This window comes from Callithrix jacchus, chromosome 8 (assembly GCF_049354715.1).
Source record: "Callithrix jacchus isolate 240 chromosome 8, calJac240_pri, whole genome shotgun sequence".
NCBI lineage: Eukaryota > Metazoa > Chordata > Mammalia > Primates > Cebidae > Callithrix > Callithrix jacchus.
In genome coordinates, this window is record NC_133509.1 from 123,556,486 (window position 1) to 123,583,898 (window position 27,413).

The following is a 27,413-nucleotide window of genomic DNA, read 5'->3' on the forward strand; positions in this document are numbered from 1 at the left end:
AAGTTACACTTTCAAAATGTACACAATTATAAAGAAGCAAAATTTCTTTTCTACTGTTGTTGTTGTTTGAATACAAAGGTATGTAACAGCAAAGAGAACTGAAAAATACTGGTGTCTCAAACAGTGATGTGGGTAACACCTTGCAAAGCTGCATTTAGGCCATAACTTTTTAGATAAACAAAGAGCTGGACTAAGTCCATTTTAATCGGTTCCTAGCACTTTTGATGATATTTAAAAAATTTTTTATTATGACATACTTAAGAATACAAAAAGGCATTAAAAAACCCCAATACAATTAATGTCTGTATATCCACCACTGACCTACAAAAAGATACCAAAATAACTGAAATGTCATGCCAATCTCATCTGCCTTCTTCGCCCTCTCTATTGTGACTGTGATACTGCTTAGGCTCATGCATTCTTTTACATATATATATATATGTAAAACAAAACATATTTGTGAATTTTTAAGCAATGTCGTATTTTTTCATGTTTAAAATTTTTCTATATCACCCTCTATTTATTCTTTTGCAACTTGCTTTATTCAAGAATGACTTGTTATAGAGATTTTTACATGTTAGAAAACTCACTTTCATAACCATATAGCATTCCATTATATAAATATACCATGATTTATCCATTTTCCTATTAATTGGCATTTAAGTTACTTCCAAGTTTTTGCTATGAAAAGCAATGCTGCCTTAAACATTCTTGTAAAGGCTTCTTCTATACAAGTGCAAGAGTTTCTCTTTTTTCTTTTTTTTTTCCCAGCATGCTAGCATCAAAAGAATTTCTCTAGGAATACCTAGAAGAGGTATAGCATATAGATCAGAGAAGGCTCAACTCTTGCCAAACTGTTCCAAAGTTTATATACCAACATACACTCTTACTAACAGTGAAAATAATTCCTTGCTTCTCACCTTCAGAAACAGTTTGTGTTGTCAGACTGGGAAATAAGAAACACCAACTGAATTTCATTGTGGTTTAAATTTGAATTTCTGAGAATATTATGTTCAATCATATTTTCATGTTTTTATTGGCCATCATCACCTATTGATATCTTTTGCCCATTTTTTTCTAGTTGAACTCACTAATTCTTCCTTCCTTCATGTGTTTAAGAAGTATATTAGCTGGGCATGGTGGTGTGTACCTGTGGTCCCAGCTACTTGAGAGGCTGAGGCAGGAGGATAACTTGAGCCTGAGAAGTAGAGGTGGCAGTGAGCCATAATTGTGCCACTACACTCCAGCCTGGGTGACAGAACAAAACCCTGTCTCAAAAAAAAAAAAAAAAAGAGAGAGAGAGAGAAAGAAAAAAGAAATATATGTGCCAGGCACTATTCAAGGTACCAGGGACAGAGTTATGAACAGAACAGGCAAGACAACAAAATTCCTTGGAGCTTCATGGTGAGAGACAGTCAATAAATGTAACAAGTCAAATGTACAGTGTGTTAAATGATGATGGGTGCTTTGGAGAAAATACAAGGATAAAAATGAGACAGGAAGTGGGAGGAGTCCATTGAGTCAGTTAAGGTAAGCCTCATCAAAACGGTGTATCTAAATGAAGACTTAGAGGAGCTGGCAAGAGCAAGTCATGCTAGAAGAGTGTTCCAGGCAGAGGGAGCAGCAAGTGCAAAGGCCCCAATACAACAACATGACTGAAATTGCTAAGTAACAACCAGGGAGACCAGTATGGAGTGGCAAAGAAGGGGAGATGGTAATGGGAAATGGAGTTGGAGAGGTCAAAGGCAATATTGCAGGCCATTGTCAGGATTTAACTTTTTCTTTACATGAGATGTAAAGAGAAAACATTTGAGTAGTGGAATGACAAGATCTGGCAACTTATTTATTAAGAGGTTCATTCTGACTTCTGGATTGAGAATAGATATAAGGGAGGTCAAGGATGAAAGGAGTTAAGGCTATTTCAATCATCTGGGCAAAATGGTAAAGGTGGCACAGACCAAAGTGATATCATAGAAGATGATGAAAAGTAGTCAGATTCAGAAGGCTGTCTTCTCTCAACACAGAAGGCAGAGTCATTAGTGGCCTTATAAGAGCAGGGGGGTGGAGTGGTGAGGTGAAAAAAAACTAGGTTAGATTTTTCTAAAGAGAAAGAAAGAGAACATCAATTGCAAATTGAAAGCAGGAAAAACTGTTTAGAGGTGGTTTAGCATCAAAGTGAGATGACAAATGAATCAGCAACTAGAGAATAGAATTGAAAGAGGGTTTTGTATCACTTATTTAAGATGGAGAAATCATATCACATTGGTATGCTGAAGAGAAAGTCAGCAGAGAGAAAAATCAATGAAACAGTAGAGAAAGGGTAGAAGAGTTAGAGTGGCATCCTTGAGTAGATGAGAGAAAAAAGTAAGGAAGGTTGAAGTGCACAAGTGGAAGAACTGGCCTTTACTAGAGGGCAAAATATCCACTAGAGCAGGATGGGCAAACTACAGGCTGAACATCAAATCCCACTGCTACCTGTTTTTGTACAATGTACACTAGAGCAAGTTAGCACTCTGAGCTGCAGAGACCAAGTCTGTTTATTTCTCTGCACCCAGGGTCTACCTCCCTGGTTTGTGGCTATAACTAGCATCTGCCCAGGGTCTGAGCTGGTCCCCAGCTGCCAGCTGGAAACTCTACTAATGGCAACTGCTGGGTATCTGGCAGTGGAATCTCAGTCTAATAGTTGCCCCACTTCTGGTCAGCTGCCCAAATTTAGAAGGTTGGGCTCTACAGGAACAGAAGGAGACACTGGGTTCTATGTGTCACTGGGGCAGAGTGATGTTCACTACAGATTCACTCCCTACCACAACCTGCCACATCCATTCCCTGGCAGACAGAATGTCTAATGGCAACTGGGTGTAAACAGGGTAAGCAGGGCAGGACAATTTTCTCTCTTGTTCTATAATAACCTATGTAATACTTTTGATTTTGTCCTTTGGCTTAGAAAGCCTAAAATACTTACCACCTGGCCATTTACAGAAAAAGTTTGCCACCCTTGGTATAGATTATTGATAGCTGGGTTTTCTTGATACACACACCATAACATGTTCTTTCTACACAAGGTCCTGTAATCAGGTCATGTCATAATTGCATCAGAAACTTTCGGTGGCACCCCATCCCTCCGTCCCTACCATGAATAGAGTTCAAATTCCTTAGGGGAGAGACTAAGAATTCATAACTTGAAATTCTCAAAGCCTAGATCTGGAATGGGAGGCAAGAAGCCCCATGTCAACCTCAAGCCGAAGTAATCTCCTTCAACCTAGTTTACCTAACTATGCATTTAGAGGGTTAAACATACTTAGTCAGGTTAAGAAAGTAGATACTTACTTCCCAATTGTGTAAATGAACTCTGTGTATCAGACCCCAAAAGTAAGGAAGGTTGAAATGCCAAAGCCTTAACATTCATCCTTTCATGCTTCACTTTCAGGTCTATTATACGTCTAATCAAACTTAAGTAAAAAAGTTATTCATTTGGAAATCTTTTAATTGCAAGACTATTTACTTTCTTGAAATCTTATTTCAAACAAATTCATATTTTTTTCCAAGACAGAAATACTAAGTACAATCGGCCTTCCATGATCTCAGGTTTTGCATCTGTGGATTTAATCAAATGTGGATTGAAAATATTCCTTTTAAAAAGGATGGGCAGGGCACGGTGGCTCACGTGTATAATCCCAGCACTTTGGGAGGCCAGGTGGGTGGATCACCTGAGGTCATGAGTTCAAAACCAGTCTGGCCAACATGGTGAAACCCCATCTCTACTAAAAATACAAAAATCAGCTGGGTGTGGTGGTGGGTGCCTGTAATCCTAGTTACTCGGGAGGCTGAGGCAGGAGAATTGCTTGAACCCAGGAGGCAGAAGTTGCAGTGAGCTGAGATTGCACCACTGCACTTCAGCCTGGGCAACAGAGCAAGACTCCATCCCAAAAAAAGAAAAAAAGGATGGTTGCATCTGAATGTGTACCGACTTTTTATTCTTGTCATTATTCTCTAAACAACAGTATAACAAACTATTTACATAGCTCTTACATTATGTTAGGTATTATCAGTATCTAGAAATGACTGAAAATACGCAGGAGGATGTGCATAAATTATAGGCAAATACTATAACATTTTATACAAGGGACTTGAGCATCATGGATTTGGGTATCCTTAGAGAATCCTGGAACCAATCCCTGATACTTTCTGATGACCTTGGGTACAACTATATTATTTGCTGGGAATTTGTAACTACAAGTGACTAAGGTACCCAAATGAAAAGTTTAAGCATGTGGAAACAAAATTACAAATTTAAAAACACTTATTTTTACTTTGTAAGCACATATGCTGTTATCTGATACATTTGTGATGAAGCACAAAATCCAAGACTGAAAATTAATTCATGTCCCATGTAATTTACAACTTGAAAGTTACTTGAACTTGGGAAATGTCTTCACTAAGTTTATTTTTTTCTAATAATGTTTCACTTCTTCCTATATTTACATATTTTCTCTGAACAGTTTCAATTTATTGAGATTTTGATGTCACACTGCTGGAATTTATAAGTATACTATTCTGCTTAGAAAACAGATATATTTTTATTTTATAGCTACAAATGACTAAAGTAATATAAAACTCCACTTTTATATCATTTTATAGCATATGAATAATTTTTTTAAAATTTCATTTTCAGTTTAGACTATAGAACATGTCTTTAACAGAAGAAAGGAGTCTGGACATAATATGATTAATCTCATATGCTGAATCCTTTTGCAAGTATGAATACTACTGTATTAGTCTGTTCTCACACTGCTCATAAAGACATACCCAAGACTGGGTAACTTATAAGGAGAGAGGTTTAATTGACTCACAGTTCCACATGCCTGGAGAAGCCTCACAACCATGATTGAAGGTGAACGAGGAGCAAAGTCACATCTTACATTGTAGTAGGCAAAATTGCTTATGCAGAGGAACTCCCATTTATAAAACCATCAGATCTTGTGAGGCTTATTCACTACTGTGAAAACAATACGAGGGAACTGCTCCCATGATTCGATTATCTCTACCTGGCCCTGCCCTTGACACACAGGGATTATTACAATTCAAGGTGAGATTTGGGTGGGCACACAGCCAAACTATGTCAACTATATAAATGCGCCAAAAATGGCAATAAATCCTGTATTTGTTTAAATGCATCAATACAAAAGAAAATTACTTAAAAAAAATAAACTTATTTTAGATAATTTGAGATTTCCAGAAAAGATACAAAGGTATTACAGAGTGTTCTTTTATACACTTCAGTTTCTACTAATATTAACATATCCTTTTTTTGAGACAAGGTCTTGCTCTGTTGTCCAGGCTGGAGTGCAGTGGGAAATCATGGCTCACCACAGCCTGAACCTCCTAGGCTCAAGTGATCGATACCTCAAGTGACCTCATCCTCCCAAGTAGCTCGGATCAGGTACACACCACCATGCCCAGCTAATTTTTTATATTTTTGTAGAGACAGGGTATCACTATGTTGCCCAGGCTGCTCTTGAACACCTAGGCTCAAGTGATCCTCCTACCGTGGCCTCCCAAAGTGCTGGGATTATAGCCATGAACCACTGTGCCCAGTCAATGTTAACATTTTATATTACCATAGATCATTTGTTCAAACTAAGAAATCAACATATTTAATACATTATTATCAAATGAACTCAAGACTTCATTCACGTTTCATGAATTTTTCTCCTAATGTTCCTGTTCTGTTCCAGGATGCAGTCTAGGGTACAGACTGCACTTAGCTAAATTACTTTCAAAAGCAATAATTTCTTAAAACTCAAAGGAGTAAAAAAGCAGCACTTTCTTACCTGCTTTACGCCAAAATTTCATGTGTTTAATTCCAGCTGTAATTAGTTTATCAGGCACATAGGGGTTCATCTTTACAACAAAAATCTTATCTTTACTTCCTCTGAAATAAATATCAAAATGTATTAGCTCTCAAGATTCATCCTTCCTGTACTAATCTCTTGCCTAATCCATACCCTATCTTGATTACTCTATTTACTGAATATTTCTCTCCCACTTATCTCTCAGATGTGGGCTGTGTAATCATGTATTTGTATATCTGTTCTTTTATCATTTTAATATGGTAACTCTGCTCAAGAGAATCTCAAAAGACAGAAACAGTCAAAACTAAACTTTTTTCAGACAGCACATATAATACCTACTATAGTACTGTGCATAGGGAATGCTATTTGTGGCAAGAATGAGTTGAAGACAATTTTAGAACAATACTTTGTTATACCTTAAGATAGTCTTTCCAACTACAAAGTTCCTCTTAAACTATTGTTAATTTGGGCATTATCTATACACTCCATAAAAAGCATTTATATCTATATCTATATCTATATTTTTCTTTTTTGAGATGGAGTTTCACTCTTGTTGCCCACGCTGGAGTACAATGGCAGGATCTCGGTTCACTACAACCTCCACCTCCTGGGTTAAAGCAATTCTCCTGCCTCAGCCTCCCGAGTAGCTGGGACTACAGGCGCGCACCACCACGCCCAGCTAATTTTTGTATTTTTAGTAGAGACAGGGTTTCACCTTGTTGACCAGGATGGTCTCGATCTCTTGACCTCATGATCCACCCACCTCGGCCTCCCAAAGTGCTGGGATTATAGGTGTGAGCCACTGCACCCGGCCAGCATTTATCTATACTTTTAATGTGCTTTAACATCACTTTAATAAATACAAGGTTAAAATCTGACATTGTTCATTGACTTTTTCCTTCTTTAAAGCATTGTTATTATAAAAATACATGCTCACTGTAGAGAACTTAGAAAATGAAACAAAAATAAGAAAAAAACATATTTGAGAGGCCGAGGCAGGTAGATCACGAGGTCAACAGATCGAGACCATCCTGGTCAACATGGTGAAACCCCGTCTCTACTAAAAATTACAAAAAATTAGCTGGGCACGGCGGCGCGTGCCTGTAATCCCAGCTACTCAGGAGGCTGAGGCAGGAGAATTGCCTGAACCCAGGGGGCGGAGGTTGTGGTGAGCCGAGATTGCGCCATTGCACTCCAGCCTGGGTAACAAGAGCGAAACTCCGTCTCAAAAAAAAAAAAAGAAAAAAACATATAACTTCTTTGTGACACATATGCATATGTATCTTTTTTCACTTAAATATCTAATGTGACCATTTGATCATGCTCTCTAATGGCTACATAATAGCCTATCATATAGTAGAACACATTCTACCTGTACATGGAGGTTTTAGATAGCTATATCTAAAACTTAGTATAGTTCTATTTAAAAGTGGGTTCACAAGGGATATATCTACAAAGACATTCTGAAATCATTGACTACGATTGTTATTTATTCAATGATAATAAACGTGGAAGTAATAAAAAGTTATGTATTTGCTTGATTTCAAAATTGTTTTAATTTAAAAGTTTTTAAGTCCAAAGTAATTCTAGTGTTTTGCCAATGTGATATCAAGTTTTTTCCTACCTTGTTATTGAAAGTTTTTCTCCTTTCTTCCAGTCCCACAGCACAATAGTATGGCTATCATCTATGCCAACTGACACTAAACGTTTCCCATCCGCTGTGGAAAATTGAGAGAGATAAACTATTAACAGTCAGATGACAGAAAACATTCAGTATATATTCTAAACCCATGTCCTTTATTTAAAATTTGATAAAATAATGTTAAATATTAGGCATGCTTACAACTATAAAAAGAACCTGAATTTATAAGGGATGGGGAATAAAACTTTCTCAAATCCTCTAAAATATCTGTCATCACACCTGACCTCCTTTTTCTTATCTATCCATCAGGTTGGGATGTAGGGAGGGAGACAAGATAAATGGAAAAAAGAGATTAAAAAAATAGAAGGAAAGGGAAAATTGACAAAGGGATTAAGAAAATATTTAATTAAATTCACCATAAGAAATCTACCGTAATATAAATAAGAACTTAGAGTGATTATAAAAAGTTAACCAAATGAAAAACATGTAAGTTACAACAACATACTGCCACTAATATGACTACTTTTAGTGAAGGTCAATTATTATCAAGTAATATGTAATTAATATATTAAATCATTGAGACAAATGATCATTGAATATCCTTATGGGTGTGCATGCTTATAGGCTGTAAAAGCTCGACCACAAGAAAATATTTTCCATTTTACCATACTTTACTAGGCTAAATTATTTCCTCATTGTGATAGTGGTATTTTTCTTGGTGACTCACTTGGTTTACAATTCATTTTCTAGTTTCTTAACTGTTACCAAATCCTTGAATATGTCTACATATTTTCCTCTGAACTCTACTATGGATAATTTATCACTTCAGTCAGAGCAGCAAAAGCACTAATTCACTGTTTCTTAATATAGAAATCTCTATTAATAGTATTTCCTCTCTTGTCCCAATTCACACCCTAGCTTTCACTGTAATATCTACCTGTAATTGTCAAACTTTTAAATAAACAGAAAACCACTATCATAATCTGAAATCACTTTTACAAGACAGCTTAAAATTGTCACTTTATAAATATCTCTAAAATAAGTATTTCAGTTCTCAACTCTTTCTTTGCTAGCCTTTTACCCTAAACATCTTCCAAGTTTACTCTGGTTCTAAAACAGTGAGATCAACACTTGCCCAATATGGGAAATACAAACTACTTGTAGAAATGAGATGAATTTAGATTGTTATATAGACAAACATTTTTATGTTTACAGAAACATGCTAATTATAATAGGTATTAAAACTATAACCATTAAGTTATAATTAAACTAGCTAGCAAACCCACACTTTCATAGTGTTTGATTAGGACAACAGTATATACATTTGATAAAAAATGTGAATGTCACAGCTAAATGGCAAGCTTAGGTAACATTGGCTTAAATTAAAATGCTATGTATTGCCTCTGCATTTTGTTCATTCTCACTGAGACAGAAAACACCTTACCTGAGAAATCAATAGCACTAACACCAAATTGGTGGTGGCCCTTTAATATAGACAATGGTTTAATGGTCTCTGTATCCCATATGTGAATTGAGGGATCTCTACCAACCTAAAATAGAAAGAATTATAAAAGTCATTATATACAATTAAATTATTTATTTCTATATCTATTAAAAGGAAATAAAACAAGAGATTTTTACAGCTTGACTTATTTACTACAGAAATTTATTAAGTAAAAATATCAAGTAGACTCTATATTTGACTGATTTTTTCTTTTTTTTTAAATTTTTTATTGGATTTTAGGTTTTGGGGTACATGAGCAGAGCATGCAAGACAGTTGCGTAGGAACACACATGGCAGTGTGCTTTCCTTTCCTTCTCCCCTTCACCCACATTTGGCATTTCTCCCCAGGCTATCCCTCCCCACCTCCCCCTCCCACTGGCCCTCCCCTTTTCCCCCCAATAGACCCCAGTGTTTAGTACTCCCCTTTCTCAAAAGCTAATGAGGCTAGGCTCCGTGTTTCTAGGAATGATGTAACTAGGACTATGTGACTTTTATCCTATATTTCATCAATAAAAATAATAAATGCTTACTGAACATCTATTGTTTCTATGCTAGATCCAATGAGCTATAAGACATTCGGGTAGCTTTTGCAAACTCAGTGGGAAAACAGAACATTACCAATGAAACACAAACACCTGGTAATAGATGCTTAATGAACATGAAAAGCTTGTGGAGAAACAATTTATGGAAGAGAAGGCACTGGAGGTGGGCCTTCAGAAAGTACAGGACTTGAATATAAAGAAAGCAAGCATATTGTAGATAAGACAATGGGGTAAAAAAATATTCAGAGGGGGTTAAATTACCAAGCATGTCAACAAGACCTGAAAAGGCAATTTTACTGCAGCACTCTGTCACTTGTATTTTTAAATTTGGTTTATGATGTTCACTAATGTACAGGTCAACTATCAATTCTTAATTATTCCTCTAGACTCAAGTAACTTATCACTTTCTTTAACCATAAAGAGATATGTCTTTGTATATAGAGACAATACCCGAAACAAACAGTTATCAATTATAGTTAATTTTGAGACTGATTTTATAAAAAGATATAACAAATAACACTGCAATTAGCAAATATTTCACTAAGTTATTCAGCCAAACATTACCAGTAACTTAACTTTTTTTTTAAACATTTTTTGTGGGTACGTGGTAGTGCCAGTAACTTTTAAGTTTTCTTTTTATATAAAAACTTTTACAGAATTTGATGCTTTTTATGAATTTACTGTGATACTCTCTTCCGGTTCTCTGTTTACCTTGATTCTCCCCCCAGCTCCTTTATTTTTTGGAGATAGGGTTTCACTCCTGTTGCCCTCCTGGAGTGAAATGGCATGATGTCAGCTCACTGCAACCTCTGCCTCCCAGGCTAACGTGATCTTCCTGTCTCAACCTCCCAAGTAGCTGGGACTACAGGCATGAGTCACCATGCCCAGCTAATTTTTTGTAGAAATGGGTTTTCACCTTGTGCTCAGGCTGGTTTTGAACTCCTGAGCTCAAGTGATCTACCCTCCTCAGTCTTCAAAAGTGCTAGGATTACAGGCATGTCCTACTACCAGGTTTTCTTCTCAATTCCTTCACCTGTTGCTTAAATACAAACCTCTCCCAAGGTTGTCTTTAATTCTTCAGTCTTCTCATTCTTCACTTTTGCCCAGAGGTATCTCACTTCTATAGTTTCAGTGGTTAAATCAATAAAAACCTCCCAAGTCCTACTCTCGAATGGTTACTTTTCCTCTAAATCCAAAACTTAGATTTTCAATTGTCTACTGGACATCTCACCTGGAAATTATGATGATGACTAACATTCACTGAGAACTGATTTATGTGCCAGAAACTGTTCTAAGCACTTTACAAAGATCGACTCAGGTACCAATCACAACAACTCTACAAGATAGGAACAGATAATATCCTTATTTTAAAGGGTACAGAAATGAAGGCAAAAAGAGGTTAGGTAATTTGCCAGTAGCTAGTAACTGGAAGAACTTGGATTTCAATATCATATTCAAGGAGGTATAGACAGTATTTAGTATAATACTGAGAATTATCAAAGTACATTTAGGGCATCTCACTCAGGGATGAAGGGGAGAAGGGAGAGGTTGGGAGAGTTCTCAGATAGGCTTAGCCTAAGTCTTAAAAGGAGCAGAAATTAGACAAAGTTGAATAGAAGTGGAAGGAAAGAGTTTTCTAAGAGGATAGAACTAAGTAAAAGATGTGAAACAGCATTATATGTGTTGGACAAATTCTATATATCTCAGAAGACAAGAGAATATGTGTTGGACAAATTCTATATATCTCATAAGGCAAGAACTCTCCAACCTCCCCATTTTATCTCTTACCATTTGCCTCTTTGAATAGAGTCAGACTTGGTTAAATGAAATTCAAGGCATTTAAACCAAGTCTGACTCTCAACCTTCCCTTTTTATCTCTTACCATTTAGAGCTGTGGCTATTAAGACAGCTTCTTAGCCTATAAGCTATTAATACTAATAAACATTGCAGAATTGTAAGTCTTTTAGAAGATTACTAGTGAACAGAGAAAATGGATAGAGGAAAATAAGCAGATCAATTGGCTATAGTAATGTTTCGGAAATTGTGAAGCACTGATTGTCAGTAGAGATATGGAAAAATTAAAGAAAAAATAATACTGAAGATCTAGATAGATAGATAGATAGATAGATAGATAGATAGATAGATAGATAGATAGATAGATTCAGGTGAAAGAATGGGTGCAACTTGAGAACTGACTAGCTTTAGGGGATGAAGAACAAGATTAACTTCCAGGCTTAGGCAACCAAGTTAATATACTGCTATGTTCTAAGAAGGAAACAGAAAAGGATGAACAGGTTTTGAAGGGAAGATTAATCCTATTTATCTTCATTTTATATATGTTGAATCTGAGCTACCACATCTAAATTAGTGTGTTTTTAGTGAATTACACATACACACACACACACACACAAATTTGTCCAATTTTCATACTAGATAGTGCTCCTGATAGTGGCAGCCAATCTGAGTTTTCTTCATGTTTCCCCCACACCATTAAATGCTTCTGAATAGGAAGCACTCAACAAGTATTTGCTGAATTAAACAAAATTTCCAAATTATAGTACAATTAGTCAATGTTACTTGAGTTTCCAGGTGAGTTTCTTTCACATTCTTTCATATTTCCACTTAAGGTCACAGTTCCTGACAAGGGGTTATGCTTTGTATTTAATTCTCCAAAAGACAAAACTCTCTAGATTTTTCATCTAAATTTTAAAAAATTGTTTTATTTGGAAAAAGTGCTTCTTATAAAAGGGCAGTTGCAAAATACAGAGACCTCTAAAACAATTATTTGTTTTTTCTTAAAGTGAAAGAATAGGTGGGATCCAAAAAAATCAAAGCAGATGGACAAGGGGCATCCCTGAGTTATTTTCAGGAAACAGAGCGACAAAACACAAAGGTAAATTTTCCAATCAAGGAATTCTTCCAACAACTTAACTTTAGCTAGTCTCAGGGATTTCCAAGCCCTCCCCTTCGGTAGAAAAGTATGACTTACTACTGCAAACCCATTACTCCACTACAAAAAACACCTCAGAACAGAGTTTTGAGTTTGTTTATTTGAAAGCTCAGGGGTAAAATGAAGCAAATACCCACAAAAACAAACACAAAAACCTGACAACAAAATGCCCCAAATAAGGACAAAGGTTTCTCAGAAAGTGCCTGTAGTGGAAAGGCTAGATTGTAAAACATTAAATACAACTGTGTATCCAAGACACAGTTTGTGTTAATATATGGGATAACAAGGTAGTTTTAACCTCTATGGCTAATCCCATTTCTCCGTTTATACAGAGCTAGGCACTGCTATACTGACAACTACCAATATACTGCTTTGTCTTTTAAGATCTATCGACCACACAAGGCTTAAATCACTAAACCAAGTTTTTCTACTAAGGCTAAGAACACTGCATCTATGCAGGGATGAGAAGTTTATCACATACTCACACACAACGTGTCAGCCCTTGAGAGTCAACTTCCAACTATGCATTGATGTTATGCCTCTATATCTTTTATATGTATTATTTCTCAGTTTTCCTATCATGCAAAACAGTAGAAATCTCAACACATTCACACCGGGTTCTGGTTACCCAGTAGTATAACTTGTGTGCAATTAAACAAAAGATCAAAACCATAGAAGAAGTGCACATGGTGGGGATTACAGGGTAGGGAACAGATATAAAAACACAGATGTGCAGATTTCACCAGAGACCTCAAGGATCCACATCCCATGTCTGGAGCAGAAGGCTTTTTCATCTAAATTTCAAAACACTCAGACAAAATACTCAGAAGTATTTCTCGGGGGCTGGGTGTGATGGTGCATGCCTGTAATCCCAGCACTTTGGGAGGCCGAGGCGGGTGGATCACGAGGTCGAGAGATCGAGACCATCCTGGCCAACATGGTAAAACCCCGTCTCTACTAAAAAAAAAAAAAAAAAAAAAAAAAAAAAATTAGCTGGGCATGGTGGTGTATGCCTATAGTCCCAGCCACTTGGGAGGCTGAGGCAGGAGAATCACCTGAACCTGGGAGTCGGAGGTTGAAGTGAGCCGAGATTACACCACTACACTACAGCCTGGAAAAATATCGAGACTCAGTCTTAAAAAAAAAAAAAGGATTTCTCCTTTCAATAACATATATCTTTTCATTCTGAACCATTTTAACACATTTATGTTAGAGGTCTAAAACTTTAGAGATGGGACTGGTTGGCTGCACTATTACCCAGGAAAGAACTGGAAAACATTGGGAGGAGATAAGGCAGTATGATCCCGTGCCTTGCAAGAAAGAATTTGAGGGCGGGGTCTTTGTCTCGCTCCAGCCAGAGCTTGAGGTTCTTGCTTTACTGTCCTGTGTCCCGTTTCCTGGAGGTCATGGTGATTCTGCCACAGCCTCAGCCTCACCCTCCATCGCTCTGTGACCTACTGGTATTGGAACATTCATAGCTAAGACCCGAGGACACCTCTGAAGCTGCAAAATGACAGACAGAAAAGGCTGGACCTCAGAGCCACCAACCGTTCAACAAAATGAAAAGTGAAGAATTGCTTGCACTCCCACAGCTTCTCAGTCTACCTGCTGAAAACTAACAAGTTCCAGGGCTCCTGGCCCCATCTGCCATTACTGCATTGAAGCCCAGGGTAACTCTTCTAGTAGCAGGAGGTTCATAAAAAGATGGAAAGGACCCAGAGAAGTTGAGTACAGGTTTCTGATAATTTTAGAATCAAACTGTTTGGACTGGTTAAGAATCGTGAGAATTCTAATGAAGAAAACGACTTTTATAAAACTAGTAATCCAGGCAAAACAAAAATTAGTTGTATTTTATGAAAATACTCTGCCGGCTCTCTGCTCCTCCTCCTGTGCGACAGACAGCCACATCTTGACTCCCATCGCCAGCCACATCCCTGAGACACCGTGGGGAAGGTGAAGGTCAGAGTCAACGGATTTGGTCGTATTGGGCGCCTGGTCACCAGGGCTGCTTTTAACTCTGGTAAAGTGAATATTGTCACCATCAATAATCCCTTCATTGACCTCAACTACATGGTCTACATGTTCCAGTATGATTCCACCCATGGCAAATTCCATTGCACTGTCAAGGCTGAGAACGGGAAGCTTGTCATCAATGGAAATCCCATCACCATCTACCAGCAGCGAGATCCCTCCCAAATCAAGTGGGGCAATGCTGGCGCTGAGTACATGGTAGAGTCCACTGGCATCTTCACCACCATGGAGAAGGCTGGGGCTCATTTGCAGTGGAGAGCCAAAAGGGTCATCATATCTGCTCCCTCTGTTGATGCCCCCATGTTCGTGATAGGCGTGAACATGAGAAGTATGACAACAGCCTCAAGATCGTCAGCAGTGCCTCCTGCACCACCAACTGCTTAGCACCTGGCCAAGGTCATCCATGACAAATTTGGTATCATGGAAGGAACTCATGACCACCATCCATGCCATTACTGCCACCCAGAAGACTGTGGATGGCCCCTCCGGGAAACTGTGGCGTGATGGCCATGGGGCTCTCTAGAACATCATCCCTTCCTCTACTGTCGCTGCCAAGGCCATAGGCTGAACGGGAAGCTCACTGACATGGCCTTCCATGTCCCCACTGCCAACGTGTCAGTGGTGGACCTGACCTGCTGTCTGGAAAAACCTGCCAAATATGATGACATCAAGAAGGTGGTGAAGCAGGCGTCGGAGCCCCCCTCAAAGGCATCCTGGGCTACACTGAGCACCAGGTGGTGTCCTCTGACTTCAACAGCGACACCCATTCTTCCATCTTCGATGCTGGGGCTGGCATTGCCCTCAACAACCACTTTGTCAAGCTCATTTCCTGGTATGACAATGAATTTGGCTACAACAACAGGGTGGTGGACCTCATGTCCCACATGGCCTCCAAGGAGTAAGACCCCTGGACCACCAGCCCCAGCAAGAGGAAGAGAGGCCCTCACTGCTGGGGAGTCCCTGCCACATTGAGTCCCCCACCACACTGAATCGCCCCTCCTCACAGTTTCCATGAAGACCCCTTGAAGAAGGAGGGGCCTAGGGAGCCCCACCTTGTCATGTATCATCAATAAAGTCCCTGTGCTCTGCCAGAAAAAAAAAAGAAAAAAAAAAAAAAGAAAGAATTTAAATCTGTAGTGTGTAAAGCAGAAATGCTGTTGGGTAAGCAAAACCAGAAGCACAGGAGCTATGACTTGATAGGTAGTCAGGGAAAACCTGTGGCATACTAATTTTTTATTTAATTTGACCTGAATTTCTTCATATCCCAGGATCATGGTAGCAAATGGCCACTTTTTACAGTCTTCATTCCAGTAATACCAGAACAATGTTCAACTCCTTGCCATAGCATATGAGCACATAACTGTGCTTCAAGAGGAACTACTCCCATAAACTAAAGGTCAATAGTGTCCCTGAGGCCCCTACCTACCTTCCTGATTAGTTCCTCCATTAATGTCCATAATGCATTCTAAGATTTGAATGCTGTGGGTTACTCATAGTTCTCTCTATTTTTTTTTTTTAATCTTCAACTTCTGCACTTAGAACTCATAGTTCTTTTTTTTTTTTTTTTTTTGGATTTAAATAATAAAATTATTTTTCATAAATGTTTATGTTTAACAGGTAATAAGCTTCTTATAAATATTTTTTTTTTAAATTTTTTATTGGATTATAGGTTTTGGGGTACATGAGCAGAGCATGCCAGACAGTTGCGTAGGTACACACATGGCAGTGTGCTTTGCTTTTCTTCTCCCCTTCACCCACATTTGGCATTTCTCCAGGTGGGGAGAACTCATAGTTCTTTAAATAAGCTGGGCTTTTTTTTTTTTCCTGAGACGGAGTTTTGCTTTTGTTACCCAGGCTGGAGTGCAATGGCGTGATTTCGGCTCACCGCAGCCTCCGCCTCCTGGGTTCAGGTAATTCTCCTGCCACAGCCTCCTGAGTAGCTGGGATTACAGGCACGCACTACCATGCCCAGCTAATTTTTAGTATTTTTAGTAGAGACGGGGTTTCACCATGTTGACCAGGATGGTCTCGATTTCTTGACCTCGTGATCAACCCGCCTCGGCCTCCCAAAGTGCTGGGATTACAGGCTTGAGCCACCACGCCTGGCCTGGGATTTTTTTTTTTTTTTTTTTGCCTTAGTTTTACACACGCTATAATATACTTATAATGCTTTCCCCAAACCTCCCCACTGCCAGGTAAACAACTGAGCTCAAATGTCAGCATCTGTATGAGCGTTTCCTTGATTCTCCTGGACACAATCAATCATTAGTTCTTCATTACATTGCTGCTGGACTTTGTACATATCTTTACATTTTAAAATGGTGATTTTGCCTTCCAATGGACATTTGGGCACTGTTTGGAGACATTTGAGGTTGCCATGACTCAGGGAAGTAGGTGTTACTGGCATCTAGTGGGTAGAGACCAGGGATGCTGCTAAATATCCTACAATGCATAGGTCAGCCTCCCACAAAAAATAACTGGCCCAAAACATCAATAGCACTAAGGTATTGTCATAAATACTGATCAGAGAAGCTTCTCTGATCTACACTTATGACACTGTATCACAACTCAGAATATGAGTTTTCATCATGGCAAGAAGTTGTCTTACTTATCTTTATGTTCCTAGCACAATGTGCTTGGTACATAGAATGTGCTTGATGAATATTTTTGAATGAATGAAAGAAAGGAGGAGAGAGAAAGGAGAGAAAGAGCAAGTAAGGAGAGGCATAAAGAACGGGAGGAAGAATGGGAGAAAGAAAAAAGGGAGTTTTCTGTCCTTTCAAGAAAGCTATATAGGAGGATGCAAGTTGCCCCCTTTTCCATATATCTCAGCTAGAAAGTATATTTACAAACTGTTTAAAACCAGATAGACTGAAGGCTTTAGGCTTTACTACCTATTAGCTGATTGATCTCAAGCAAATTCTCCAAACCTAAACCTTCTTATTTGTAGACTGCCAGAAATAATTTTACTCTCACAACGCTGAAGTGAGAATAAAATGAATATACATTCATAAACTAGTAAAGTACTTACACATAGTTAGAATCTATAAACATCATTTCTTCCCTTCCTTCTCTAAGAATACTCATATAGAGAGGTATCAGTTAACACTTTTCTCAGTGTTTTCTATTTCAATATTTGTGCTTTCTACTTGGTTAAACCTAATAGATTAGTATCATGGTTGTAAAGTAAAAAGACATAGTCCTTTGGTTTGTCACAGGACATCTATTGAATAATTTACTATTTTAGGTAACTCAACCTAAAGAAACCAGATTTCTAGTCTTATGTTTTCTCTAATTTTACTCACAAATTTAAAAAATTAATATCATGACAGAAATAAAATAAGCCAGAGCTATGAGTTCCAAGTTAAATTAATTAAAACAATAAAATCTTTAAAACTGTAGGAAAAAAGTTTGGGGTAAATTTTATTTACAATCTGAAAATAAAACCCATCCTAAAGAATTTTTTACTCTCATTTCCTAGAACACAAAGGAGATATATGATTAATTTATTTAAACTCAAACAACGGTGCAGTTTATCTGGCTTACTGTCAGTCTTTGCAACCTACCTGGCCCGTTGCCACGTAGTCTTTCAAAGGATGAATAGTTAAGCAGAGAATATCATCATCATGACCCATATAAAAACGCTGTGTGTTTTGCTGTCGATTATAAATGACACCCACTGCTGCTACATGGTACACAATTTCACCAATTTGAGTATAAAACAGATTACTTCGACAGTCATAACCTCTGTAACTAATATAGAAAACAAATCACACACAATTAATTTTGGCCTTTTAACTAATCAATACAGAATATACAGGGGAGAAGTAGGTACCTTTCGGTGAGTCATTCAATTTTCAGTTTTACAGAATAGTAAACAATTTTTTTTTTAAGATATGGGGTTTTGCTCTGTCACTCAGGCTGAAGTGCAGTGGTGTGATTTCAGTTCCCTGCAGCCTCTACCTCCCAGGCTAAAATGATCCTCCCACCTCAGCCCCTCAAGTAGCTGGACTACAGCAGTATGTCACCATGCCTGGCTAATTTTTGTATTTTTTGTAAAGATGGGGTTTTGCCATGTTGCCCAGACTGGTCTCAAACTCCTGAGTTCCCCCCTACTTTGGCCTCCCAAAGTGCTGAGATTACAGGTATAAGCCAACACACCCAGCCTAAACAGTTAAAAAAATACCACCATCTCAGATCCAATAAACTTTTATGAATTGCTTGGACTACAAATAGCTAAATCTAAGCTATAATACTGAATGAAAAAAAACAAGGTAGAGGATAGTATGTACAGTATAATATTTACATAAGTATAATATATACTATAAAACAAAAAATTGCTTTTTATAAGTAAAGGGTATAGAAAAGAATATATATTTGTATTTGTTGTATATGTGTAAATATTTCTGAAACTAAGTCACAGTGACTATCTGCAGAGAGGGGAATGATGGTTGGGAAGACAGAGATGAAAGATTTTCTAACTGTACCTTTTATACACATTGTTGGACCAAAGACTACAACATATATTCCAAAAAAGAATAAACAACAATTGTTTCTCTTTTTTTTCACCACTATACCAACCAGCAAAAACAACAATTTAAAAATATTATACTCATCCAAGAAAAAGTATAAGTCTATTCATAGCAAACTTGCTTTGCACTTCAAAGAAACCCAATTCATAAAATACAACTGCATAGAAACTACTGCCCATTTTAACACTGGAGAAAAAATACTTTTACTAAATAAATCCTTTTTCAAATTCTTGATAAGTATTATCAGTCAGGTGAGAAAATTAATACTGGGTGAAAGGTAGAAAAGAGTCAGATTGGAAAATCTGTTTCTGCCAAGCTGAAATGTGAGACCTATACTGCCAGATGTTCTAAGAGAATCCAGAACCTATATTTTAGTAAAATTAAAGTATTTAGGCAAAAATGCTCATGCAAGAGGAAGTCACAATATCATTTCAAATTAGACATGGTAAGGGGAGATGATTATCTCTTACACTTATTTTAATTGTTTAAAGAGGTCCATTTCCATAAATATGAAACTTCCATAAGACAAATTTTTTTTTATTTAATAAACACTTACATAGTGCTTATTATGTGTCACATAATACAAGTTACCACTAGCACTGTCTTATTTACTCCCCATCAGAACCTTAAAAGGCAGGTACTTGATATGATTTGGTTATTTGTCCTGTCCAAATCTCATGTTGAAATGTTATCCCCAGTGTGAAATGTTAGGCCTGGTGGGAAGTGTTTGGGTCATGGGGTTGGATTCCTCATGAATGGCTTGGTGCCATTCTTTCCCTTCTTTCTTGATTCCTCTCCCACTATGTAACACACCTACCCCGCCTTTGCCTTCTGCCATGAGTTAAAGCTTCTTGACACTTCACCAGAAGCTGAGCAGATGCTGGTGCCATGCTTGTGCAGCCTGCAGAACACTGAGCCAAATAAACCTCTTTTCTTTATAAATTATCCACTTCAGGTATTCCTTTATAGCAATGTGAAATGGACTAACACAGTACTATTATCTCCATTTTACAGACAGAAAACAGAGGCACAGAGAGGTTGATTTGTTCCAATTCGCAGAGCACACACATCATTAATACGATGTATTACACACAATGTAATACATCATATTAATCTAAGTCAAATATGCCCAGTTGTCCCAACAATGTCCTTTGTAATCATTTTTAAAAATCCAGGTATTTAAAAAAATATCTTTCAATTTGGTTTTGTCTAATGTCTCCTCATGATTATATTCAAGTGATATATTTTCGGCATGGGCAATGTTGTATCCTTTCGGATATGTCATTTCAGAGGATAGTCAGTTCTATCATTAGAGATGTTAAGCTAGTAAGTGTGAACCAAAATTCAAACATATAAATGAAAGACAGTTGTTTTATACCCGTGAACAAAGTGTAATCGAATACTATTTCCTGGAGCCCGCTCTCTTCTTTTAGAAGTAGCACTTTTTTGTTTCTCTTTGCATTGTTCTTTAAGCTGAGGTAGATCTTCTTTGTAAACCTTTAAAAAACGTATATAAGTAGGAATATTCTTAGAATATATATTAATAAAGGTGTTCATATACTCCCAATATAACTTTCAGACACTGTCTGAAAACATGATCCGCTTTAATAATTGTCTTAAATGAGAAGGTAATTCATGAAATTTACTCCCTTGGAAAGAACAAATTCACATTTTCTATGTATCACACTGACAAACAGACAGTGTTCCAGGAAATTTTTATACTTCATTAAAAAAAAAAAAGAAAAGCATAATATGCAACAGGAATATCCCACTCCAAAAAAAAAAAAAAGAATATAGTTCATTTAAGGGAATAAATGTGAGTACACTATAACAAATGACTATAGTCAAATAGAAGACAAGCACACTTAATATATCAAGCATTTAATATAAAAAATTTTTTTACACAAACGTACTTCAACACTGACAGTGGGAAAACTAACATAGTCATACATTGCTTGGGAAATCAAAGCCACAAAAGAACAACAGATGACTAACCAGGAGCAAGATAAAGAAGAAATTGGACTTTGCAGAGAAAAACCTTGTGATATGGAAAATTACCTGTCGACGGTAGGTGAGCTGTGTCTCTTGTTCAATTTCAGAATCCAGTTCTGGAACATCAGACAGATCTGAATCTGATTCATCACTATTAGAGTCAGCCAGACTTTCTGTAATTTTTTAAAAATAAAATGTTACTTGTTTAAAGTAGATTCATTTTCAAAACAGCACTGTAAAATTAATGATTAAGAGCTATGTCAGTTGACATGGAGACAAGCCATAAAACAATCAAATGAAATTACCTATTCAAGTGACACAGATGTCAGTAAACTGTACTACAGATTATCTTCCTCTCCACTCACTGCAAACTCAATAGCTCCTTTAAATCCCTTCACTGGCTCCCCAATGACCGCTACATCAAATTTAAATGTCTGTGCAAATATAAGTGAATATAACCTATAATTAACATGAAAAATAGCTAAAAACACTATATGCAACAGATGAACTGACATTAGATAATTTTTGTCAATGAAAGCATTTACAAAATCTAGATACCCATCTCCCAGAGGATATATTACATGTTTGTTTTGCTATTCATAACTGTTTCTTCACTCATTATTTGATAGATTAAAATGCAGCCAAAATTACTTTGTATTCCATACTCTGTGACATCTAACTTTAAACACATAGAACTAACATTTTAACTTGAAATTTCTACTAATAACAAACTATACTGCTAACTTATGATGCTAAATTATACTTCAATAGAAAATTGTTATTTGGGGGTTACTGAAGAGTTATTTGACAGGAAAATTGTTTAGGTAATGTATAATACTCACCTTGGGGTGCTATGTGAAGAGCATCTTTCAGTTTTCTTTCAGGAATAAATTTCCACTGAAAGACAGAGTGATCTGCTCCACCAATAGAAATAACCCACTGATAATCATGTGACCATCTGACATTAGTTACGTGAGCTGAATGGCCAATATATTTTCTAAACTTGGCCCCTATAATAAAAATATATCTTTAAATTGATAAACAAATGCTATCACACAGAATACCATTTCAAGCAATTTTTATACATGAATCACTGTGTCATCCTATTATATGAATTATGAACAAATAGGAAAAATGCTGACTCAAAAATTGGTTGAATGAACAAATGAATGAATCTATATCAAGGAATATAAATACCTCCTCTCTGCTGATTCACAAGGAACCACAAAGGCTGTGAGGTATTACCTTACTACTTTTAGAAAAACCGGCCGGGCGCGGTGGCTCATGCCTGTAATCCCAGCACTTTGGGAGGCCGAGGCGGATGGATCACCAGATCGAGACCATCCTGGTCAACATGGTGAAACCCCGTCTCTACTAAAAATACTAAAAATTAGCTGGGCACTGTGGCGCGTGCCTGTAATCCCAGCTACTCAGGAGGCCGAGGCAGGAGAATTGCCTGAACCCAGGAGGCGAGGTTGCGGTGAGCCGAGATCGCGCCATTGCACTCCAGCCTGGGTAACAAGAGCGAAACTCCGTGTAAAAAAAAAAAAAAAAAAAGAAAGAAGGAAAGAAAGAAAAACCTGGGGATCAAGGGTTTTTATATTAAGACATTTGGATGTTTTGGCCTGAGGCCTTTGGTTGTAAGTGAAATTCAAAGGACTAATCAAGTCGAGCTTACCCCCATTATTCTCAACCCAAGCAGCCAGAGGATCCTTTGAACATTTAAGTCATCAACAAAATAATAGCAAATTGAATTCAGCAACATATAAAAAGGATTATACAACATAATCAAATGAGATTTATGTCAGGAATACAAGTTTGGTTCAACATAAAAAGTCAATCAATGTAATACATCATATTAATCAAAGTCAAATATGTCCATTGTTCTAAAAATGTCCTTTATAATCATTTTAAAAATCCAGATACTTTTAAAAATATCTTTCAATTTGGGTTTTGTCTAATGCTTTCTCATGATTAGATTCAGGTGGCATGTTTTAGGCATGAGCAATGTTGTATCCTTTTGGATATGTCATTTCAGGGGATATGATCAGTTCTATCATTAGAGATGTTAAGCTGTATCATTTGGCTAAGGTGGTATACACCCAATCCCCCCAACTATAAAGGAATCATTTAACTTTGTGGTTAATTTTATTAAAAATCTGTGTGATAATAGGGATATATTTTACTTATTTTTTTATGATAGAGACAGGGTCTTGCCATGTTGCCCAGGCTGGTCTCAAACTCCTGGGCTCAAGAAATCCTCCTGCCTTAGACTCCCAAAGTGTTGGAAATTACAGGCATGAGCCACTGCACATGACAAGAAAATATTTTAAAAATATATTTTCTATCTCCTCCTTCTCCTGGTATGTGGCAATATATACATATTCTTGTTAAAGTACACAGGACACAACAATGCTTAGCTTCATTTTGACATTGTTTTAAACATTTTATATTAAGTTATAGAAGAATTGTATATCTTGTATATCAGGATGCCAAGGCCCCATCAATGAAATTCTGGAGAAAAACTTTCATCTTAGTCCTGAATTTAGGGATAACTATCATAATTAAAGCATAAAATACAATCAAAGGTCATCTAAAGTTACAATTTACTGCTGCTTCATAGTAATACTGTTATTTTAGGAATAAATTTTTAATGTAGCTTAATCTAAGTCACTAATTTAACTTTCTGTAGTTCAACTCAGCAAAGCCCTATAAGGTAAGGGCTCTTATAGAGGAATGCATTACTTGCCTGTTGAGGGAGCTTTGACTACTACTTCCTTTGATGCAACCCTTAAGCACTCCTAGACACCAGAGTGTCTTAAAAGTTAAAGCCAGAAATTCTAACAAATAAAATTCCAAGTTCTAAGATGTGCTAATTTGTCATGTTAGGGCAAATTAAAAAGAATTATCTGAGCATCTACTCTGCCTATGCTGAGTGACAGAGAGAGAGGTACAAATAATCCTGTAAATCCCTTCCAAACTTTTGAGACTTTTCAAAGACCCTCTTGGATAAACCAAGGCAACTAAACAAGAAAGTTGTAAAATAAGTCTAAGGGAAACCAGTTATTTTTAGTCAATGGGACTGTATTAATAATTTTTAATAACCAATTTAATTTTTAATAACTTATTCTGATAAATGTATATCTTAAAAGCACACTTAGATATCACATCTTTCATGAAGGGACCCTGACTCACCAAGACCAAGTTACATGCTTCCAGAATTCTCTGATTACCCCTTGTGATTATACTTATATAACACTGAAATGCAATAGTCTATTTATGTGTTAACTCCAATAAAACTATAAGCTCCTTGAAGATAGCAGTGATATTTTGTTTAATATATATCCCTGGTGCCTGGTATATAGCAAAAACTCATTAGATATTTGAAGAAAGGGAAAAAGAAAGTAAAAGGAAAGATTAAATTTCCCTTTGCTCTGCCTGGATGTTTGAGTTGGAATGCTAAATTGTAATGGAAGAAAGAGTAGCGAAGGAAACTAAAAGGCCATGAACATGATTCCAACCCCTATAATGCACAGAAGAGGGCAAAAATTTGATGTAGCTTAAAGAATATAAGAATTGAAATCAAGAGACTAGTGGCTTGAGCATTGGTTTGACCATTTAATAGCCAGAAGTTTGAGCATTCCACTAAACCTCTTTTGGACTCCATTTCCTCATTTTTAAATATAAATGGGATTATATGCTTACAAGGTACCTGTTAATTATGAAAACTATGATAAAATGATTAAATAATAAGAATAGTTAAGGCCTAAACAGTCATCAACGAGGATGAATATCTCAGAGAAAAGATTTATCAAAGCAAGCTATAATGATCACAGAAGCTTTCCTAAAAGACGATGAAAATTCTTGGTAAGGATAAAGAAATATACTTAAGTATTTGTGTTTCAATGGCTCCATTCCTTTTCTAATGTGTTTAATGTGTATTTTCACACAAAGCTGATATAAACTAAATATTTTGAATACATTGTAGCAATATGACAGAATATTTTTTCCATTTAACCACGTTTTAATGATATTAATCTTATAGACATGGGAATATATAAATATATGAAAATATCTGACACTAGTAAAAGTAAGAATTTCTTAATATATAAAACTTCACTACCTATAGGAAAAGAAACAGACTGGACTACATTGAAATTAAGAACTAGCCAAGAAAACACATCATTAAGAAAATAAAAAGGCAACCCACAAACGGGGAAAAGACAACTGCAAACTATAAAAATTACAAAGCATTTGTATCATTTGAGTATATAAAGTAACTCTTACAGATCAATAAAATAAATAACCCAATAGAAAAATAGGAGATATGAACCTATGTTTGACAAAGGAGAAAACTCAGAAGACCAAAACATATTTTAAAAGATGGTTAACCTCATTCATAGTCAGAAAAATGAAAATTAAGACCTCAATGTGACATCATTTACACTAACTGAATTTGCAAAAATTAGACAGCATAGCAATATCAAGTGCTGAATCAACTGGCTTTGTAAAATTGTATTACCATTTTGGAAAATAATTTTCTCATAAAGTTCATTCTCCATGATCCAGAAATTTCACTGTTAAATATTTCACTCCTTTGAGAAATTTGCATTTAATATCAAAAGATTATAAATGACACAAATGTCCAATGACAGGGGAATAAATGCATAAATTGCAGCATATATTTACAATATAATATTTTGCAGCAGTGGAAAAAAGGCATTAAAGCTACATGCAACAAAACGGAAGACAGCACTAAATCAGTCTCTGTTATAATTTTTTATTAGATATTTTGTTAGATATTGTTTTCCCTATGAATTTCCTACAATCTAAATACTTTCTCCAAATATAAATTTTCATTTGTCAACAAGAAGTACAGAGAGGGTCTTGGCCATTATTAACACTGATGAAGGGGACAGACTAAACTAATCCTGCCCTCTCTATTCTCCCCAATCCTGACCTACTCACCCTCTACCACAGCCCCTATGCTGCTGCCTGGGAAGAGTACTGGATTCTTTCAGAGAGATTATGGTCAAGAGCAGGTGAAACTAGAAAAAAAGAGAATGATAATGAAGAAAAATATATAGAGAAGGTGGAATGCTTTGGGCTGAAATTAAAGTGCAGTAAATGTAGGGTACATATGGCTCATCATCATTCTCTCTTTGAGCTAACTTCATATTTTTTTGTTTCAATTACAATGATTTTATAATGTAAACTACTTCTATTATTTAAAATCCACATTTTGTAAATGCTACACTTCTAAGAAGTCACCTAATGAATATTACCTGAGTGGATACCTAAAACATACTAATACATCAGCTACATTTTTCTAACCTTAACTTGGACTAGCAATGCAACTTAATAATTAATCTAAAAAGAGAATTTTTCTAGTAATATTGCAAACTTCAAAGTATATAATTACATGAATTCAATAAATACATAATCTTTTTTGGCCCAAGCAAAACATAAAATCTAAAATACTTATATTAATCCATTAAAAACACAGTAGTCATATTCTGTCTTTCCCACTTATCTAGCCACAATCTCAAGTTGACTCACAAGTGCCTAAAAATAAAAATCATCCTTACTAGAAAATGCATTACTAACAAAAGGGGAAAAAAAAAAAGAAAAACAATTTATACTTCTGTCCTGGAAGGAGTGTATAATCTCTTAGATAAGACTAACTAGGCTTTGGTAAAATATTCACAAAGCAGTTCAAAGAACTACTATACATATTATAAATGAAATATCTTGCAAATTATAACAATAATAAATACTATTCACTTGACTAAGAAAACTCAGAAGATTAAAGCATTTCTCTTTTTGCATAGAGGTCAGTATGTGAAACAATAAGTAGGAGGAATGTCTAAAGTAAGATCATCATGACTCTTACTGAATCTCACACTATAACCAGGCAAGTATCATCTTAAAATTTGTTGTGCATGGTGACTTGCATGTTCTGGCTATGTGGTGGGACTCAAAAATAGAGTACTTTAATTGCTAGAAATTTAGCCAGCCTTTTGATATGGTTTGGCTCTGTGTCCCCACCCAAATCTCATCTCAAATTGTAATCCCCACATGTTAAAGGAGGGACTTGGAGGGAGGTGACTGAATCATAAGGGCAGTTTCCCTCATGTTTTTCTCGTGATAATGAGTGAGTTCTCATGAGATCTGATGGTATAAAAGTGTTTGGCAGTTCCCCCACTGCTCCCACTGTCTCTCCTGCTGCCATGTAAGATGTACCTTGCTTCATCCTCCCCTTCTGCCATGACTATACATTTCCTGAGGGCCTCCCCAGCCATAAGGAACTGTAAGTCAATTAAATAAACCTCATTTAAAAAAAATAAATTATCCAGTCCAGGAAGTTC

The 27,413-nt window shown here is 36.5% G+C and overlaps 1 protein-coding gene across 30 annotated transcripts in view; it reads right to left on the reverse strand.

Annotated features, from left to right (window-relative positions):
• EML5 (EMAP like 5) overlaps positions 1-27,413 on the reverse strand; it is a 203,847-nt gene that overhangs the window by 95,189 nt on the left and 81,245 nt on the right. For all 30 annotated transcript variants that reach the window (XR_013521448.1, XR_013521449.1, XR_013521447.1 and 27 more), the window contains 7 exons: positions 21,888-22,055; positions 21,112-21,218; positions 20,432-20,550; positions 18,088-18,274; positions 8,939-9,044; positions 7,477-7,570; positions 5,832-5,932 (listed from right to left, as the gene is read on the reverse strand). Coding sequence is in view for 12 of the 30 variants with exons in the window: in XM_035261240.3 (XP_035117131.1) it covers positions 5,832-5,932; positions 7,477-7,570; positions 8,939-9,044; positions 18,088-18,274; positions 20,432-20,550; positions 21,112-21,218; positions 21,888-22,055 (882 nt within the window). In the remaining 18 variants the exon portion in view is untranslated. The remainder of the gene's footprint in view (positions 1-5,831; positions 5,933-7,476; positions 7,571-8,938; positions 9,045-18,087; positions 18,275-20,431; positions 20,551-21,111; positions 21,219-21,887; positions 22,056-27,413) is intronic.